The sequence below is a fragment of the Hylobates moloch genome, unplaced genomic scaffold (assembly GCF_009828535.3).
Source record: "Hylobates moloch isolate HMO894 unplaced genomic scaffold, HMol_V3 SCAFFOLD_2, whole genome shotgun sequence".
NCBI lineage: Eukaryota > Metazoa > Chordata > Mammalia > Primates > Hylobatidae > Hylobates > Hylobates moloch.
This window is the reverse complement of record NW_026652277.1, coordinates 84,236,484-84,250,639: the sequence shown is the minus strand read 5'-3', so window position 1 is coordinate 84,250,639 and position 14,156 is coordinate 84,236,484. Positions and strand designations below refer to the sequence as shown.

Here is a 14,156-nt window from a genome sequence, read left to right as displayed (position 1 = left end):
TTTTAACCTTTGTAGTAGGAACCCTAAGGTATTTTTAAAATATGTATAAGCCTGACAAGTAAAACAAATTTGATAAGAAAGCAGATTTTTTTCTTTTATTTAAGAATGCTTACAACCATAAGAATTTGTGTCTTAATAGGAAGTAGTTTTAAATTTTTAATACTATATTAATCTTAAATTATTTCACATGCAATTTAACTTATCTCTATCATATCTACTTTTTGCTTTACCATGACAAAGAAAATATTAATAGTTTCACTTTATATTTATATACTTTAGGATTCATCAGGTCACTCAAAAGCTTTTGAATGTTAGAAAGTAAATTTTTCACACAATTCTTTAAAACTGGTAAATAACAGAATAGAAATAGGATTTATTTGTTACTAACATGATATACCTAAAACATGGCATGTCATTAATTAACAAATGCAATTCATCTATCTACATGACAGAAATTAATGGTAACCTGGTGTCTGTCAGGTACTAGTCTAACACTGACTTTTAAAAATGATTTTCTTTAAATCATTCTCTTTTTCAAGCTAATTACCAAATTTTATATTTGTCATTTGGAAGCAGTTAATTACGTTAAATAAAAATTTCTGTTCTTTTGGGTGGATCCCATTCAATTTTTGGATAAGAAGCACCCTGCTGGCAATAGTGATAGGGCACTGAATTAAAGGTTCATAACATAAAAATAACACTTACAATTATTATGAGAGAAATACAGCTTAAGGGAAATTTTTCCAAAAGTAAAAAATGTTGCTATTCTGAGATTTCTAAACATCTGACATTTCTAAATACCTTTCTTGGTGACTGAACCTTTAAGAATGGTTTCAATTTAATATGGACAAATGGATTATTGATAATGTTACATATTTTCTCTGCATGAGAGAAAATGTTATATATACACAGTTTTTTTTTTCTTTTTTTTTCAATTGAGACAGGGTCTTGCCCTGTTGCTCAGGCTGGAGTGCAGTGGTGCAATCTCAAAATTTTGAGGCTGCAGCCTCAAAATCTGTCTACTTTATAGGTGTTGGTTTATATATATGAAACTTGCATGTGAGAATTTACCTGATTTCCAATGTTGTGATTTGGGGCATTGGGATCATTTTAAGATTAAGGTTTTTAATTATAAACACTGAAACCTGAAATATAAACATTAAGTCTCATTGTACCTTGCCTTTTGCTCTTTTACATGCACAATATTTTCGTGTTACCACTTAAATCTTTTGAAAGTAGAATTCATACTACATTTATAGAGATTGAGTGAGGCATTGTTTATGTTTTCTTTATACATTTCATTAACTTTTCATTCCTGTATTTCACACTGACCTTAGAGTTGTTTGTTTTTGTTTTTGTTTTGACATTGGCCCTCCCTCACTCTGTCACCCATGCAGGCTGTAGTGCACTGGTGTAATCATTGCTCACTGCATGTAGCCTTGAACTCCAGGGCTCAGTTGGTCCTCTCACCTCAGCCTCCCAAGTCGCTGGAGCTGCAGGCGCATGCTGTCATCCCTGGCTAATTTTTTAAATATTTTTTAGAGATGGGATCTCGCTGTGTTGCCCCGGCTGGTCTCAAACTCCTGGCCTCAGACAATCCTCACACCTCAGCCTCCCAAAGCTCTGGGATTACAGGTGTGAGCCACTCCAAATGACCATGTAAGATATTTTTAATCACATAGAGACAGATGGTAGCCTTTTAAAACAAGATCAGGGACAGCATTTTGATGATCAAGTCACTAGCCCTCAATTTTTCTCATTAGTATCTCTTCCCTTACCTATTCAGTTAAACAAGACGGGCAATTTTCAAATAAATATCTGCAGGAACAGGGATACTTAGGCTGGGCTTTACACCTAGACACAGCTAACAGTCCATTTAGGAGCAACTCTACTGGATTCTCCTTTATTTTGTAGAATTCTGGAGTTCCAAGGGATTTCACTAGTATTCTGATACAGAAAGAAAGTCTGAGAAGGTTAAAGGAGTTGATCAAGGTCATAGATAATTCATAGTGGTTTGCTGGACGTCACATCCACGGTTGACTAAACATAGACACCACTCAGTTTTCCAGAAATGAATCTGTGGTTGCATCAGACAGTGGTTGGTGCAAGTAGAAGTATAACACCCCTCTTGGCTGGGCATGATGGCTCACGCGTATCATCTCAGCACTTTGGGAGGCCAAGGCAGGACGATTGCTTGAGCCCTGGAGTTCAAGATCAGCCTGGGCAACATAATGATATCTCATCTCTACAGAGAGGTGGTCTGTTTGTAGAGGGGGTTTTCTCTAAAAAGAGGGGTTATCTCTATAATTTCTCTCATGTACATAGATGAATTTTTTTTATTTTTTTCTACAGAAAATGAAAAAATAGCTGGGTGTGGTGGTGCGCACCTGTGGTCCCAGCTACTTGGGAGGCTGAGATGGGAGGATCACCTGAGCCCAGGAGGTAGAGGCTGCAGTGAGCTGTGAACACACCACTGCACTCCAGTCTGGGTGACAGAGTGAGACCCTATTTCAAAAACAACAAAAAAGATCCTTCTTCTCCCCAAACCTGATGAATTAGAGCTAGGCCATGTAGGGCCTTTCACATTACATTAAGGATTTTAGTCTGTATCTTACAAGGAGTGAGAAGTCTCAAAGGAAAGGATTTAAGCAGAGGGTGAGATCAAATCTGTTTTTATAAAAATCAGTCTGTCCTCACTTTGAGAGAATGATGGGGCAGAAATAGTGAGATTAGACAAAGTTTGATAAGTTGGGGTGCTGTTGCAGAAGTCTAGCTTAGATCAGGTTGGTAGAGACCAATGTGGAAAAATTGAGAGGCTTAAGGGATATATAAACTAGTGGTTGAGGGAAGAAAGGAGTCCTGTGATGTGTTATTTTGGAGTTACAGGGCCCAGTAAATAGTGGTGCCATTTTCTGAGACGTCCGATTTGTGGAGTGGAAGATCATGAATTGTCGTTAAGACCTGTTGTGTTTAAGAGTCTGTGAACAGTTAGTGACTTTTATGGAACCAGAGCTCAGAAGAGAGGTCAGGGCAAGAGATTGTGAATTTAATCAGGGCCATGGCTATGAATGAGCTTCCCCCGGGAAAGACTTTCAACTGAGTAGAGGCTGAATATGGTATAGAGAGAACAGGTATACTAAGTTACATACAGTGGATATGTTAAAGGATGGAACAAATCTAGCTGTAATTTAGCCCTCTTCCTCTGCCTACCACATTCATTATAGTCAACAAATTGTCAGGTAGAGAAAGTATGTTTTGAACAGAATTATTTCTTGAACTCTCGTGAGGGAATTATTACTCAACTCTTTGGAAATAGCTTCATTACAAAGAATGTAACATTTTCAGTCCATGAGATTTTGCCTGCATTTCATGCCAAACTTTGACCTGTTTTTGTGGCATAGTTAGGATCATATTTTGTCTTACAAGAAATTACAAATTTTCTTACAAATTCCATGAAATCTCTACATCCTAGAGCTGTTAGGAACCTCCAATTGCTCAGTTGATACCTTCTTTACTCAATGTTTCATATAGTTTCTCAAATATTGCATGTTGAAATTGAACTCCAACCTTCCCTTCAGATTGTTTTTTCTCGTCTTTTTCATCAAGCCAGAAAGTTCAGGGCCACTTTAATTTTTATTTCTCCCTAATCACCCCCATCAAATCCACAACCAAATATGATCACTTCTACCCCCAAAATGTATCTGCAGTCTGTCTGCTGCCCTCTGCCGTCAGCCCAGCTGCCACCATTGCTTACTGCAATTGCCAAAGCGTACTCCCTTTTCTCCCCTGCTTTCCTTTTTGCTGCCCTTTTTTGAGCCATTCTCCACAGTTATTTAGGTATTTTCTTAAAAGAAGCTAGATCATTTTGCTCCCTTGCTCAAAACCCTTATATGATTTCTTTTGGTACTTAAGATAAAATTCAAGATCATTTTCTTGGTTTACAAAGCCCAGCATATGTTGATCCCTGTCCACCCTGCCAGCTTCACACTTCACTGGTGCTGCTCCCTGCCCAAGAATGCTCCCATCCCTGTCCTTCACTTGGCCAACTCTATTCATCCTTCAGATGTAAGCTTCAATGCCAGTTTTCAAAGACGACTTGGCCAAATATCTCTTTTCAGACATGTTGCTCCTTCTTGGCTTGGTCAAGGAAGGCCTTTCTTTAGAGCTGATCCTAAATGACAGAAGAACCCGCCCATGAAAAACCTGAGGCTACTGCCTTCCAAACCACAAGACTCAATTGCTAAAGCTTTTGGAGAAGAGGATCTGTACACAGAACCAAATAATTCAAAGATTTTTTAATCAGACAAGGCATGCGTTGCAGGAAGCGAATCTCTACAAGTTTAGATGCCGTTGGCTTGGCTTAACAATGGATTCGTTAGCGCTCAGTGACTCCAGCACACGTGGTGCCCCATACTTGGTTTCTTTTGGGGCAGGATGCATCCTAGAGTACAAAAAGTGTGAATTTCAAGGTCAGTGAAACATGAACCCAAATATCAGTTCTCTCACTTATTAGCTGTCAAACTTGGACAACATATTTCTTTGCCTTGAGCCAGTCTCTAACCTGGCAGGCTGTGGTGAAGATTTAATAACATATCATTTATAAGACACTTAGCACAAAGCAAATGCCTAAAATGATTGTGATCATCATTTGCTTACATTATTTATCCTTAGGATAAAGTTATCAAATTACCAAATTTTAAGACTGCTTCATGTATGATAAATGCAAACTTTTGAAAAGAAACAGTTGAACACATTGACCAGAATTCCTTGATGCCTTCTTGTGAAGGTAAGAAGAGAAAAATGATTCTATATGTTTGAGGCAAAGGTAAATATATAGAGAATATAGTTTCTTTTAGTTTTTATTTGATCTTTTTATTCCCTCTAAGGAGATGGTCTCAAAGAATGTGGAAAACTTCAGAAGCAGAATAAGACACACTTTCATTGACACATGGAGACCTTTACAGCTTTGTTTACCCGGTGATTTTTTCAAAGCCCTAGATAACAAAATATCAAGAGTGGAATTGGGAGGCAGCCTTCCATACTGAAGACCTAGAGTAAAATCTTAGGTCAGAGTGATTCCACACAGACAAATGTTAGTTTGGCCCACAAAGGAAAAGGAGTGTGTTCCTATTTGATTTCTGTCACCAAATGTTTTACATTTTAATCTTGTCGTAGGTTTTGGATTAAAAACTTGTTACATTCTTCATCATACTAAAATAAATTTTTACGTGCAAGCAGACTAATTCAGCAGATTTATTTAGCTTTTCCCTGATCTGGACGGAGCAATGGTACGTTTTTTACTTCCATAAAGAACTTGTCCAAAGCACCAAATATAAAGATAATTGTTTGCTTTTGTTGGTTTATTTTCTCCTTCCCTTTTTTCTAGGATTATGACAGTTTTTTTGAATCCAAGGAAAGCAACACAGTCTTTTCATTTTTAGGCCTGAAACCACGGTTGGCATCAAAGGTAGGTAAATCTTTTCTTATTCTTGTTTTAGAATTCATTTCTTAGAGATGTAGAGTGACGGTGTTAGAGGAGTGCATATATAGTTTCTTAGATTTGGGGGTTTTCCTTCTTCTGATGCATAATTAGAGACTACCCAGTGTTAAAACATACGACAGAAGCTAGTTTTGTGTTTTTCCCCCCAATTTTTCAATTGTTGCTATAAATTAGAATATTGCCTTATTTTTAATTTATACCCCATTCTTCCGAGAATTTAAGGTAGCAAAAACTAGTAGGTGCTTTCTGTTTAAAATTGCAAATTTTTTTACTTTACATTTTTTTAAATAGCAGACTCAGAGTCATATTTAAAGGTGTTTTAAATTTACTTTCATTGGAGAAGAGATGGTCTATAATAATAAATGGTCAACCTTGAAAAAAATCTTCAATTCCTTAATCAAAATATTTTGAAGCCACTTTATTAAGTCATATGTCTTTTAGAAAACATAAAGGAGCCAATATTTTCTCATGTTTAGAACTAGAAATGATGTGTGTTATCACAACTTTATTAAGCTTGTAGATTCACTTTCAAAAAAGAAAGAACATTTCTTTATTAAGTAAAGTACTATTTTGATATTATTTCTACTTTGAAAACACACATTTTCTTTCTGATTATGAAAGTAGCCTAGACTCCTTTTTTTGAATTGGGAAAATATTAAAAAAGGGTAAAACAAAGAATTAAAATCACCATCCAGAGCTAACCACATTGACATTTTTGTGTATTTCCTTGCAGTCTTTATATACATAGTAATTGAGGTTTTGAGTGTTTCAAATTGAGACTGAATTCTAATATGTCTATTTTTAACACAACTGAAATAAAAGTACATTTCCTAGAACTTTGATGTCTGAAAATAATAGGTCTTTTGAGGCTACCCAGGATTTGTACCATCTCTGGCATACATGTAGGAGGAAGGCAGGGACCCTCAATAACATAAATTATACACCAACGTCTGCAGTGCATAGCCAGTGTGAAATCTTGCTTTGTTTTTACATCAGTAGGTCCACAGATGGTTGTGGGTGGTTTCCATGCACATGTTTTAAGCAGAGGCAAAACCCACGCATACCGTATTTAAAGGTTCTTAAAACTACTTTTATAAAGATGGAACATTTGAATACTTGTTAGGAAAATTAGAGTATTTTTATAACGTATTTCATCCAGAGATATTAAAAGTCCAGATTTATCTTCAAAGAACTGGAAAAAACTAGGATGGGGTAGTCTAATGGATACATAAATCCAGCGGGCATCATTGTCTGTGCAAAAACCTTTTAAAAAATACTGTTTATTCCCATTTTCCCCAAATATGTAAATTCTTTAGAGACTGTGGGCTGATTTTTTTATTCTTCAAAGAAATGTATTTTCTCACCAGTTTCTCAGGAAACCTATGATGTATGAAATACACATTCTCACATAGTTTGTGGCCATAGTATTAAAGTTGATCTTGGTGCCACTGAAGTTAACTTGATTTCAGGGGACCATCCCAAAGGTAGTGAGGGCCCTGGACACTGCCCCCATTCAGCCCACCGTTTTCAGGGACCTAAATCAGTTGTACCTGGAGTATCTGGCACCAGAGCAGATGTCCATAGCACAAGGTCTGTGCCACTCTCCATGAACCATTTAGGGCTTTAAAGGCTAGTAGTAACTCATACTTCATCATTGTATAAGAGAAGTGAAAATGTCTTCAAGAACAATTTAGCATTTTCTCTCTTCTAATCTTCTATTTTTCACCTTGTTAGTGATTCATCATACAGTCTACAGTCTAAGGCTTTGACAGAGTGTTCACAGATTTAATGTACTGAAAGATGAAAGCCCTCTTTTCTCTTTTCCTTTCCTACTCCCTGTGTAGTATACACACATAAAAAACACGGCAAGAAAGCCTATCAGGAAACATAAAGACATCATTAGCACCTATAATTGCTCTTACATGGTAGGAGAGGACACTCACGGGCCCAACAGGCCCAGGTGCAGCGTAGGCTCTGACTGGGCTGCCCTCCATAGTGGGAGGGGCAAAGGTAGGTTAGAGGTCTCTAGATGGTGGCCTGCAGGCCACATTGGCGCTGGATATGTTGTTTGTCCTGTGAAGAGTTTTTTAAAGTATGTAAATGTTAGATGGTATGGAATCCCTGGTGGGAGTGGTGGGGGGATCTCAGTTTCCCTTGTGGTTGGCTGGAGCCCACAGTGGCTGGCCCATCGTGATAGCCAACTAATTCTGAGAAAGGGAGGCCATTTCACCAATACTTTTTAGGTAGAAAACCGTCAAAGCTAAAATTTAGTAGACCCCAAGAAGGGCCTGTCATAGAAGATTATACTTTCAGATCCCTAGCTTTCAGGGGTGATATCCAAAGTAGATAACAACCGGTCAACACTGGGTGCTGACTGGCCAGAGTTTGAGCAGGCCACAGAGGCCCCCTGTGCCAGATGTCAGCTCCTTATCCATTGGTTCAAGGGGGAGGGTGTGCAGGGGTGGCAGTCGGGGAATTGGGGCAGCGACTTTACTAACAGATATGGTTGTACTAGAGTGGTTCTTCGTCTTGGGTTGCTATTAACGGGCATCTGTGCAGGCCCTCTGAGCAAGGTAACCCCCCACCCAGCCACACACAAATGGAACAGTACCTCTGAGAGGAATCTCAGTAGGTCATTGAAAACATGCAGCTTTCTTTCCACTTTTATATGTGGCAGGTCGGGTGGGTGTGATTTAAATCTGGGCTCTGATGCTGAAACCCAGGATTTTCTCTTATCAGTCACATGGAGGTGATCTGTTATGATTTCCAACATCTCTGTTCCTGACATTTAAAAAACCCCTGCCAAGGGTGAATTTTCTTGTCGATGTAATGCAATAACTGACCTTTTTTTTTTTTTTTAATAGGCAGAACCTTAGAGAAGAAGAGTGGAAGATGACGGAGATGCATTTTGAAGCACCCCCTGGTACTCAGTACGCACATGCTTACCTAATGCATCACTGTGACAAAAGCCACACGCATTATCAGTAACTTTGCTTGCCACGGAAAAGGTGTTTTTGAAAGATGTGGCTATAATGAGAATTGCATGATTGCTTTAAACCAAATCAGGTGGTGGATTTTTTTTTCCTTATTCTATTTGCCTGCAGTTGCCTCACTCACCTGGAAATACCGTCACCTTTTACAAGTGTACTTTCTTAGTGACTGAAAGATAAGTGGGTAGCACCGTCAGAGAGAAAATGTTGGGTCTGCCCTAGGTTATAGTAGATGCCGGAATTGTGTAAACCCACTTCTCTTTAAGCTGCCTGGATTGCAGCTTTGAAATTTGTCTGCCAAGTTGTTAGAATCTTTGAATCAGAAGGAAAGAAAGCAGCGCTGGTTGACAAAGTGTGTTGAAGATTTTTGCTGCAGAATCAGTTACAAACATCACGGTTCCCATGCTTTGTAATAACACCTGGTGAAAAAGTTAGATATTCTAGACTTGTTTTAGTAATGGAAACTCTTACCCCTGCATATTATCCAGGCTCCTACAGATGTTTCCAGAAATCCCTGTTGTAACATCAAGTGATCAGAACTAAGTTACTGGGATGACAATAATTGCTATTTGAAATATATGCTTCTTTATTTCTTGCAAGGGGCAGGTTTCACCCAAATGCCTAAGACTGCTTGAAAGATATATTTTAAGTGGTGCACTAATTAGTAAATTTATAGGAAAATTGTCTGATGAGTATCTGAAGGCATTTTCAGCTCTAGCAATTTATTTATAATGCATAAGTTCATATATTTTTTAATGCAGCTCCCCTAACAGACAGCTGCTGCTTCTATTTTGTGAAGGGACTATATTTTTTGAGAAAGGAAAATCTCAGTTAGATATATTTTATGAACCCTTGATTAGACATATTAAAATATGCCAATATTGTAGTAAAATTCAATTTTTCCTTTTGTTACTTTTCATTTGCCTCTAACTTTGCTTGCTCATATTTCTGGCCAATGTACAGCCTCATATTTTTCAGAGTAATACAGATACATGTTCTCATTCCGTATATGAGCACAAGTAAGTTTTCAGAGCAACACATATGAGAAAGAGAGTAACCCGGAATTGTACTTGTCAAGAAAAATCTATACTCCTATTGGAGTGGATGCTGATAAACATCAAACGTACCTACTTCATTAAAGCAGAGGCTATTTTTCTGCATTCTTGTCCCTATAACAGGGATGCTTAATTTTTTTTTAAACTTAATGAGTTTTAAATTGCCAAACATGGGAACAGCCTTGAATAGGATAAATTTTCAGAGGGCTGCCTAAAATATTTTATTTCTAGCATCCTGATTCTGGACTTTTCATTATAATTCTGAGCAGGAAATTTATAAGAAATTGAAAGAGCAGAAAAATTACAGACTTGTCACATGTGCCCAGCACTCCGCCCCATGCCTTGCTAAATGTAGACTAAAGAACTTGTTGAATGCTAAGGCTGAAATCCCAACCTGAGATTTGTAGTCCAGGATTACAACCAGAAGGAAAGTATGACAGATTTCTACTTAACTAGAATGGACACATGATCCACAGTTTTCTCTTCAAGGAAAGCTGTTGTCAAATTATGGATATTACTGGTTAGTTGTCATTAAGTAAGATCCAGGTCAAATTCCATTTGACAAATCCCAGGGACTATCCAGGAATTTTTTTTTTAACTGGATATTGTGTCTGAGTATGTGAGTCTTCTGATAAAACTTAGAATTTCTTTTTAAGCAGTTGTAAAAATTGTCATGTTGTAATTCATTACTCAGCTAACATTTAGTCTACTCTTGCTAGTGAGTGCCAAGAACCAACTTGGTAAGGTTGAGGCTTTGCAAGTTAACTGCTGGGGCTATCGGATCAATACCATACTTGCTAGACAAAGCTACCCAGATTTGTCTTATATTACAATTTTCGAGTTAACCATAGTATACCTATTATTATTATAGTAAACAGACTAGTGGGTAGTAATACTAAATTACCATCACAGTTATGTACCATCTCCCCACCCCATTTTTGTTTTTTTGATCAGCAAAGAAATACAGGAGACCAGTCTCGAGTGGTGCTGTGCTTGTTACGAGTGAGGCAGCAGCACAGTATGTGGCATTTACGTGGTACCCAGGCTCCACGGAGTACTGAGATGTTGCCCTCTGGGACCACACTTAGTTCAGAGAATATGGGGTCCTTACTTGTATTCTTTTATCAGCTGATTTCGAAACATGTAATAATGATTTTCTTGTTCCCTTCTTTAACTAGCTGCCTTTAGATTTTGATAATCACAGTCTTAAAATACTAGGAAAGAAGTGGATGGGAATTGTAGGCATAGATTTCATATCAAGGGCATTTCAAGACAGAATTTTTATTTCCTGTAGTAGGCTTGTTGGAGCAAAGGAAATGTGCTGCTAAAGATCAACTTATGCCATTTTAAAATTAGATAAAATATGGAGTGCCATCCTGCTAGGTGTGTACAGACCAGAAGAAAATTTAGTTGGGAAAATACTTGTTTTTCCAAATTCTGGTGTTTTATTACAGTCAAAGAAGAGGAAAGCAAGGTATTTTTTCACCTCAGACTCTAATATATTCTAGATTTGTTTCTGTTTTATAGATTTAATTCAATACCTCCACATAGATGTTTTTATATTACATGAATTTAATAATAAACTAAACTTTTTTCTGTCTCCCGTTACTGAAAAGTACCAAAGCTTCTTTCTGTTTTGTTTGATTTTACTATAGGGTTTTGCTTTTTCTAGAGATACTTTTCATTTAACAGCTTTTGTTAAGTGTCAGGCTCCACTTTGCTCCGTATAATTATTGTTTTCAGATTTCAACTTGTATGTGTTTGTCTCTTAAAGCATTGGTGAAATCACATATTTTATATTCAGCATAAAGGAGAATAAAGTCCAGAAAACACATATTCTGAAAATGGAGTGTTTGTTCCCTACCATTTTTCACACCTCTCTTAATTTTAGTTCTGTTTAATTGAGAGGCTGTGATTTTACTCTTGCCTGTGAACCTCATGCATGAAAGCAGCACATTAAATTGTAAAAATACAAACAGATCGTGTGATCATTCAAGGAGCCAGACATGAGGTCCTGCATGAGGGTGTTGGGAGGACACCACAGATTCATCTCAGACAGTGATCAGGACTGAGGATGGAGTTAAATCACTCAGCCCCTGGGTTGGGTGGGGTGGTTCAAATGGATGATTGATCTGAGTACACTGAAGCCACAGGCTGGTGGCCATGTTCCCCGAATTGGGTACAGAAGACAAGGGCAGAGTGGCTGCGGCCCCTGTTACCTTTGTAGCAGCCACATCAGAAAGCAGAAGAAAACAATATTTCTGAAGGCATTGTCTGAGGTTGATCTCAGCACTGAACGATTTCAAGCCCTACGCACCAGAACAGAAGGAGGGTGGAGGAAGGGATCAGAGGGAACAAGCTGTAGGTTTGCAGAAATGTGTGAAACCAAAATGATCACTGCCTACTTGTGATTCAAATCTTCAGAGTTTTCCTAGTTCTTCTAGAAATACATGTCAGGTTTGTTTGTTCATCCTTTCTGTCAGCATAGATCAAGCCCCTAAAATGTGGTAAGTATTGTCAGAGCAGGACAATATCTCTACTCTCAAGTTTGAGGGGAATAGAAACAAAACAGCAGTTTTAGCCAGGGTTCAATGATAGAGAGGAGGTAAATTAAGAGCCTCCAGGCTGTGATTCACCATTTGAGACATTATACATAATTTTTTTTGTTATAAGCCATTTGAATTTAAAAAAAAATTAATACATGCAATGGAATATAGATATGTATATACACATATAATATATATGCTAAAGTATAAAGAGTAATAATAATGACAATAAACAAACCCCTGTGTGCCTACCACCCACCTTATTGCCTTTCCTTTGAGGTACCGTGTGCTCTTTCCTGAACCCATCTCTATGCCTGTCTGATAGAGGGAGCCCCTATACTGAACTTCGTGTTGACCATAGCCTTCTTGTCTTTCATCACTTTATCTCCATGTATGTATCCTTAAAGAATAGTAAATGGAATTAAACTGAATGTATTCTTCTGGCACCTCCTTTTTATGTTCATTGCTGTCATAGTTTTTTCACTGCTAAATATTATTCCGTTATGAATATATCACATGTGTTCTCTTCTCTAGCTGGTGCTTATTGAACTGCATCTTTGTTTGAAATAGAAAAAGGTAATTTTGCTGTGAATATTCTTTTATGTGACTTCTGGTATACATACTCAAGAATGGATGTATACCTTGAATAGAATTGCTGGTTTATACAATAAAAGCACATCATCAGTTTTAATAGATAGGGCCAAATTGCTTTCCAAAGTACTAATTTATGCTCCCCACCAGTATACTAGAATTTGCAGGACTCTAAATCTTTGCCAGTGTTTGAGATCGTCAGAGCTGCATTTTTGCCAGGCTGGGGAGTATAAAATGTTACCTCGTTGTGGTTTCATTTTGTAAATTTTTTATTATTAGTAAGTTGAACATGTTTTATTATGGGAATTCTTATTTCTTTTTCTTGGCAATCCCTCTTCATGTCTTTTGCCTTTCTTCCTATTCGGTTGTGTTTTAATGATTAATTTTTAAAGTTTCTTTATATTTAATATTTAATTGGTCAACATTTATTTAATCATTAAAGTGAAGAGAAACCAGATTTAGAGTAGAAAACTTTTCTGAGGCCATTTCCAGAAATATGCTAAGCATGTGAATCTTTATTCTATTTGGAGAAAATAAAGTTAAATGCATATATATTTTTTTCTTGTGTGCTATTTTTTACCTTGTCAGCATATCAGCCAACAGTTCACTTCAGGAACTCCTCTGTGCTCTAGAAGGGTGTCTTCTTTGAAGCCATTTTAAAGCTTATCAATTCCAGTTATTTTGTAATAAATTAATTTTATTAATGTTATAATCTAGTTTTCTGCTACAGAATTTCACCAACAAGAAACCTTTTTTTTTTTTTTTTTTCTTGAGACGGAGTCTCGCTCTGTCGCCCATGCTGGAGTGCAGTGGCGCAATCTCGGCTCACTGCAAGCTCCACCTCCCGGGTTCACGCCATTCTCCTGCCTCAGCCTCTCCGAGTAGCTGGGACTACAGGCGCCCGCCACCACGCCCGGCTAATTTTTTGTATTTTTAGTAGAGACAGGGTTTCACCGTGGTCTCGATCTCCTGACCTCGTGATCCGCCTGCCTCGGCCTCCCAAAGTGCTGGGATTACAAGCGTGAGCCACCGCGCCCAGCCCAAGAAACCTTTATATAGACTGTATGTTTATATATGCACATCTCCTTAGCATGTCACCATATAATGGGCCTAGAGCAATAGGCCAAAATGATGTTACACGTAAATGAACATCAAAAAATTACTTCTTTAAGTAATAGGAGATTGTATTGAACCTATACCCAATTAAATAATCCTTAAGCTGAGTGAGGTAGATCAGCATCATGCTGAATATGACCCAGCGAATTATGGTGGCAGCATGTTCCCATGTGTAAGCCAACTGGCAGGTGGAAGAACAAGAAGCTAGAATGCAGTCATATCTTCTGGGCCCCTGGTAACTGAGGGCATGACATTTTTGATAGACTGAGGACCCTGGTATTTGAAAGCATATTAACTGAAAACTTGGTGTTGCTTATAATGAATAGGACAAAGATTTAGACCTTTATGTAAAATAGTG

The 14,156-nt window shown here is 37.7% G+C and overlaps 1 protein-coding gene across 1 annotated transcript in view; it reads left to right on the top strand.

Annotated features, from left to right (window-relative positions):
- Nucleotides 1–13,201, top strand: part of SH3BGRL2 (SH3 domain binding glutamate rich protein like 2) — a 77,276-nt gene extending 64,075 nt beyond the window's left edge. The window contains exons 3-4 of the mRNA XM_032152637.2: nucleotides 5,387–5,467; nucleotides 8,365–13,201. Of these exons, the coding sequence (XP_032008528.1) occupies nucleotides 5,387–5,467; nucleotides 8,365–8,376 (93 nt within the window). The 3' untranslated portion in view covers nucleotides 8,377–13,201. The remainder of the gene's footprint in view (nucleotides 1–5,386; nucleotides 5,468–8,364) is intronic.
- The last annotated feature ends 955 nt before the right edge of the window (nucleotides 13,202–14,156 follow it).